The 7081-nt window shown below is 47.3% G+C and overlaps 1 protein-coding gene across 1 annotated transcript in view; it reads right to left on the bottom strand.

The window, feature by feature from the left end:
* Window positions 1–1192: 1192 nt before the first annotated feature.
* The window catches only part of SLC5A9 (solute carrier family 5 (sodium/sugar cotransporter), member 9), a 23086-nt gene continuing 17197 nt past the window's right edge, over window positions 1193–7081 (bottom strand). Inside the window, exons 13-14 of the mRNA XM_010024403.1 lie at window positions 3414–3531; window positions 1193–1398 (exon numbers count right to left, since the gene is read on the bottom strand). Coding sequence (XP_010022705.1) covers window positions 1193–1398; window positions 3414–3531 — 324 coding nt within the window. The remainder of the gene's footprint in view (window positions 1399–3413; window positions 3532–7081) is intronic.

The raw sequence follows: 7081 nt of genomic DNA, 5'->3' as shown, positions 1-7081 counted from the left end.
GGATGCACAGGTGACTGATGGGGCTGAGATCTCCCTTATTCAAAGGAAATCTATTTTTACCTCTTAGAAAATGCTTGCATTGACCTGCATGAGCACAGCACAGACCCCATCCTGCATGGCTTATTCAGTTCTCTCCATCCAAATTGATGATGAACAGAGGAACCATGTATCCAGGTGGGCACAGAGCTTTTTTTCCCCTCTCCTTGCTGGATCACGACTCATTTTCTTCATCTTTACAGCGCTCTACTTCTCTGCATGCCCTCATCTCCCTGCCCAGCCCATGCCTGGTGGCTTGGACGTGCCCCTTGGATGCTGGAGTGGAGGGTCACATCCCTGTGGGCATTTTTAGCCTTCTCCAGGTGAGCATCCTAACCACCAGACAAAGATATTAACAGGGGGTACTGCTCTCTGTTCCTCTGGAGGTGGTTAAAAAAGTTATGGCCATGACACATTATATGACAGTATCCAGATGGGTCAGAGAAGCCTGGACTTGCTCAAGGAAGCAAGGTCCAGCCTTGCTGGATATTTCTTTTCCCTACCACAGCCAGGTCACTGTGGTCCCAGGGAGACCTTTGTGCATCAGTGCAGTATATATAACCACAATAACCCAAAGTCAGAACTGGCTTTGTTACTGAGGCACCTTTATTGCTGGCAATGCTGTCAAGGGGCAGGAGTGGCCGGATGAGTAAACAGGCTCAGGCTGTTGTCAGACCCACAATCACATGGCAGAGTGTGCAGGGTGAAGGGGCTCGGGGAAGGTGGAAGGCTCCCCACACCAGTGTAAATCAGAAGTCCTTCCCTAACTGCAGCAGTGCAAAATCAGCCCTGAGCTGGTGCATGAAGGGAGCAAGGACTCGGCCATGCCACAGCTGGGCTTTCCAAAGCCTTTGCTCCTTGTTTGGCTTAGCTTTACCTTTAAAATTGACCTCAAGCCTTCTGATTTGACGCACGTGCTGTCCCACACACCTCCTGCATCCTGGATGTGTTGAATCTTGGTCACATCTTATGTTACAGAGAAACTGAGCCCTGCAGTCATTTCCAGCAAGCAGTGCCTCCAGGGAAGGGCTGCACCAAGGTGTGCTGGCACCTCTGGGAACCACCACAAGGGTCTCTGTCACTGCATGGTTCCAGTTTGGACATGAAGATGAGGACCTCTGAGAGAAACCAAAGCCACGGACTGCCCAACTCTACCTCAGCCGAAGTATGCCCACAGGAAGACATTAATGGTCAGCAGGAGAATAGCATTAATATTGCAAACAGTCTTCCACGGGTGCTTTTCCTCGATGCTGGTGAGTTTCTGCTCCAGAGCAGCTCTCTCCTCCTGGGACAGGGTGGGCTTGGGGCCAGTGGGCAGACCGCAGAACCACAAGTACAGCATCTTCCAGCAGGGACGGTTGCCTGCTGTGAGAGATGGAACAAAACTGGGTGTTATCCAATAGCTGGGACTCTTCCCTCCCTCCTTCCACTAGCTGGGAGGTGCACTGACCAATCTGGAGTGGGGTTTGGGATGCGTCTTGGATGGGAGATGCCAGATGATGATGGGAGATGAGATGGGAAGGGAAGGGTAAAGAGAACTCTCTGGCTCAACCATATACAGCACAGCCTGATTACAGTCAGTTGATTGCAACACCAATCGTTCATTAGTTAATTAACAGACCTCTTCCCCCTCCTCCCTGACCCAGCTTCTATCCACTTTCACAAATTCCTGACAGCATGATGGTCCATTTAGAGACATCCTGGCTTATTCATTACACGTGACATGCCGGGAGAAGTATGTGCTTTAATTGTCAGCGCTGCACCGTGTGTATTTCACTGCCTGTTCTCTCCAAATATAAACTTTTTTTGAAATGCAGAATGTCATAAGGCCTTGAAAAAGGTGTTACCTGGGAAAAGAAACCTCATTAAACTGTCAGCTGCTGTGTTTCACATTTCCTTTCCCATCACTGCTAATTACCAAAATACCAAGACACTTGTTTATAAGAATCCGAGCTAGTTAAGCGAGCTAGGAATTGATAAGAAATAATAAATAGCACTGAATGGCTGCAGTCATCTTAAACCCAAACTCACTCCACTGGGTCAAGAAAAAAGTACTAGGAGATTTCTTTAGTTGTTCATTTCTGTTTAGATTGGCTGTAATTGGTACCAGTGTCATTTGGGCTCACCAGCAAAAGAAGGGAGTGAAGAAATCTTGTGTATGTGCCTTTCTTCTGAGATTTCTGCTCTGTAACCTTGGAAGGTTAAGCTCAAAACCAGAAAGCTGCATTTTTGAATGGATTTGCAGGATAAACCTCTGTCCACTCTGAAAAGAACTTGCCTGTGTAGCATCTCCTGCTACTGTTCTGTCTCCTGACACCTCTTTGAGTTCATTTGACTCTTTGCCTTCTTTCTTACTAAATACCCTTGGGAGGACGTATAGCTATTTAAGCAATCTGGGTCTGAGTTTTAACCGTAGTTTATATCCTAAGGGAAGATAAAAGATATTATTGGCATAATGGAAATGAGAAAGCTGTGGCTTGTAGTTTTATCCTAGGGCATCCACGAAGTGCACATCTGCTCCTAGTGTCTCATTGTCCCTTCGGACCACGATGCTATTTTGATACAGTAAGTTACAGCATCACTGGGTGAGTTTGTCCAGCAGAGCCTACACAGGGGTAAGGAGGAGGCATTTCTAGCACATACACAAGGGGGTTGTCTCCCTAGGAATGATGAGGACAGGAAGAAATGCCACTTTTATGTGCTGAAAGTTGAAATTGGAGAGCCTGCCACAACTTTTGTGGTGCTAGTCGGACCTGGTGCTTTGGTTATGCCTGCAGTAGTGCTGTTGAGCTCCCCAAGAGCATCTTGATGAGACAGACAAATGCAGTGTCATGGCACAAGGCCCCAGTGTCAACGGGTCAAGGAGCAGTGTCCCAGCAGCACAGACCTCCACCCTGCCAAGGGCTGCTCGTAGGTGGCCACTGGCTCCTGTTTAAGGAGTCCAGCACACCGTTGAGTGTGAAGGCCTGAAATGCTAAAATAACACTGTGACTTGGGCATGACTGGGATGGGGTAGTTTGCACAGGTAAATAACTTGGTCTAGGGAGGAAGAGGGAAAAATCTTTCTACTGGATGGTGGGTTTGGGGTTTTTTTTTTTTAGGAATGGCAGCTCTTCTGAGCCATTCAGAGGGTTGCAACATGAAGGTAAATGCTAGAAGAGACATTGAGAGGACCAAGAACCGCAACACTTTAATTTGTCACATCCTTATAACTGCTATACCATAAAAACATGTCCCACTTCCAGTGAATGCAACAGATGGCCTGCCATGAGCTTTAGAGGGACTTGAGTGAGATCTTGGCTGTGCACTCACAGGCGGATGATTGTGCTTGTTCAGAGTGTCCCTACCTGCCTCCTGCTTATCGCCGGAATCTGCACTTTCCACCAAGTCACTCTCTCCACTGGCTGGGTTGGTCTGTGCTGCTCCACTCTTGTAATCCTTCAGGTCAATGGCAGGTGCTTTCCTGTGCCTTGTCCACCACGTCAGGCAAGCGAGCTGCAAAGTGGGACACAGGACAAACAGGTTATTGCCTGTCCCATCCAAACTGGCATGTCAGTCATCTCCCTTTCTGGGGGTGCAGATCCAAGATGGTGCTGAGACCTGTTCTAGGGTGACAGTTGTTCCCCCGCTTTCTCTCATCTCCCTTCTGCACAGGTCCCCACACTCTGGAAAAGAAGACTGGTACTATCCAGCTGGAGCTGAAAAGCTGAGAAAAAATGTGAATTAATCTACAAAACCTTGTATTTTCATAATTAACCTGCTCCATCCCTGCCTTTGCCGGGAGTAACCTTTTAGTAGATGTTGAAGAAGCAGTTTGCTGTTTGCTAGGGTCACTTGATTGACATGAAATAATGATGATCTGCATCCAGAATGGCAGCTCTCCAACAGGGAAGGGTAATAAAATCAATTAAAAAGTAAAAAAGAAGCAGCAGCCAAAATTACCCTCTCTGGCTACAGTCAATCACAGACAGCCATTGCACCCTCAGCAGAGAAAGATCAGCTGTGTGGTAGCATGCAGATATACGGTCGTAGGAGCACAGTGCAGTTATGTGGCCATGGGAACACTGGTATTTGAGCAGCTCCTTCTCTGGGACATATGGAGGGACTGGAGGATCTTCTGTCTCATCTCAGATGTCATTTTATATTAAAGGAAAACCCAGTGGGAACATTAAACCCCCCAGCTGGGACAACACGCACTTCCAAATGAGCTTATGTCAGCGCTCTTAGTGGGAAAAGTAGCAGTATTGTGTCTCTACTCTGGCTGCATTTATGTATTCATGCAACTGTGGGACAGACAGAGCCATGATGTGATGAATATCAAGTCACAATTCACATGGAGGATTATACCATACATTAGACTGAAAGGGATAGTTACAAGTATTAAAAATGAGCTCTGGGCACACGCGGTAAGACTTGCCTGTCCAAATTCCTTTCCTCTTTTTTTCTCTACTGGGCCAGGACAAGACACCACCTCTCTCTGCAGTCTGCCAGTGAAGATGATGGAAGATGATCAGCAGGCTGCTGTGGCTGCAATCTGCTTTACAAAAGCAAGAGGTCTGAAAGTCTTATTCTAGGGCAAGCCTAAACCTTTTCTTCTCCCTGGGACGCAGGGAGTGCACAGGAGGTGTTAATCTCCCAGACCTCACAGTGGTCCTTTTGCAGCTGTGGGATGTGGTTAATCATCCCAGGGGTTCCAGTCTGAATTTAAGCCGGGCCTGCTGCTGCTCTGACTGATTATGGCACACCAGCACATCCTAACCCCTGCGTGCTCTGGACAAAGATGATACTCATCAGTCCCATTGGAAAGCAGCTGCCCAGGGCCATGGGCTGTCCCCCTGCTCCAGCCCATCAGAGGAGCCACAGGATGAGACCAGGGCAGCAAAGCTGCAGTGGTGACAACAGGTCAGGTAAAGTCTGATGAGCAGCTGCCTCCCTGCTCTGTTTGTATGGAAATGAACGTCTCAAATGGGTCACTTACAAAGTAAAGTGATGTCCATGACACGTGAGTTTAATTCCTGGCTTTTATACACACAGATTTAGGCAGGAGTTTCCAGCTGACACAAAATGTTGCATAATTTCCAGAAGATTTATAGCTTTATTTAAATCATTTTCAACCAAGATGAACATTGGGCAGGGCTAATCTTTCTTGTCACGATGTGCTAAATTGCTTTGATTTGATGATCCTCATCTTTCTCAGGGATTTTTTTTTCTTTTTAATCACTTAGGAAATGTCACTGGAACACAGCAAAGTTTCAGGGGACTAGAGGATTTACAAAACTTCTCTTCTTTTCCCCTCTTCTTCCCATGTGTCTCTGAATGACTGACTCTTTACATTGCAGCAAAATCTGCAAGGGCTGAAGTTTACCAGCGGCTCAGACTCTGCCAGACAGGAGCAATTCCCAATTGAAACCAGCATGGACACACAGGGAACCTCATACATATCAGCCCACTGACACACCCAGGAGCTTGTGCTTTGACCATGGACAGATAAAGCAAACCAGCACCCTAGAGGGCTCCTCGGTGAAGCATCACACCAGCACCATGGGAGCCACCATGGGGATGGCCACAGATCCCTGGCATAAACCCACAGAGGGATGGGGAGGGGGGAAGCAGATGATGGCACTTGTTCTGCATGCTTGGAGAAAGCAAGCAAATACATAAATAAGAACTGCTGACAGGGGAGCTGTGTTAGCATAATTGACTTTGACCTTGGAAATGGTGCCTGAAGCTGCCATACCCAAGAGCAGGGGAACACGGGGTAGTCACTTGGCTGGTCCTCGGGAGCCCTGTGGCTCTGCTCCCCACTGCAGAGACATGCAGGGGCACTGCTCAGAGAACCCTGTGTCCCCCGTTTAGTTTGCTCCTCTGTGAGTGCCTGGTTCCCATAGGAGCTGAGCATGTTTAGTAGCACTAAATACGATGTGGGACTTTCAGCTGCAGCACCTTTGGAGTGCACGGTGTGGTTTCAGGCCAGCTAAAGCAGGTTTGGTGCTCCTCCGGGGCTATGCACCTAAAGGAGCCACAGAAACCAGACCTCAAGAAACAGGGAAAACATCTCTGACCCCAAAGTACATCATGTGGACCTGCCAATCCATCAACCTGCCTGGGTGAGCCCTGACCCCTGGGGAGGTCACTTGTGTTTTGTAGGCTGTTCCCCTCCCTTCCCACCCTCATATTCTCCTTGCACAGGGGAGTTTGCAAAAGCTCAGCAAAGTTTTTCTTTTGTTGTTTGTAAACTAGAATAAATCCTTCTGTTCCAAAATGCCATCTGGCACCTGACAGTTGTGTTTCAGCTTCACAGTCTCAAATTTAATTGTAAGCTCTTTTGCAGGGTTTTCAAGGACAGCGTGACACAATATGGACTACCTACAATGAAGACATATGAACTCAGGAGCATACCAAACAAATTCCTTGCATACTTGTTTTCCAGCACAGCATCAATCACCACAGGGATGGGAGAGTGTCCAAAACAGCAGGAGAAAATGCTACAGCTTGCAGTTCTTGGATTGTAATTCATTTAAAGCCAGACACATTAGCTGTACCACTAACATCAGATACAAATCTCTTCTCTTCTTTTGCGCATTTACTATCTCAAAAACATTGAGATTCAATATTTAAAGTTGTCCAGTGTAGATCCTCAGCTGGTGTAAAGTGGCATAACTGTGCTCAACAGCTGCTACTAGTCTTTGAAGACAATGGAGCTATGCTGATTTACATCTGCTGCAGGGAGATCTATCACTATATTTCCTTGGCTTTTTCTTTGGTGGCTTGTTTTTCTTTTCCTTTCCTTGACAAAATAAATGGTGTAATTCCTAGCTTTTATATGGTGTCTTTCATCATTACACCTCAAAGCACTGCACTAGCAGAACTAGTCCCATGCAATATTTAGTGGGGGAAGCGTACAGGGCTTATAAAGTGGATTGACCAACACATGGGACTGGGAAGCACCAAAGCTTCAGATATCCTCAGCCAGGTCACCCAATACCAGCTTGCCCATCTCAGCCACTATCATGGGGACACTCGGGCTCTTCACACAGGTTTGCCT

The sequence above is a fragment of the Nestor notabilis genome, unplaced genomic scaffold (genome assembly GCF_000696875.1).
Source record: "Nestor notabilis isolate BGI_N333 unplaced genomic scaffold, ASM69687v1 scaffold4031, whole genome shotgun sequence".
Taxonomy (NCBI): Eukaryota; Metazoa; Chordata; class Aves; order Psittaciformes; family Psittacidae; genus Nestor; species Nestor notabilis.
This window is presented reverse-complemented; position numbering and strand designations above follow the sequence as displayed.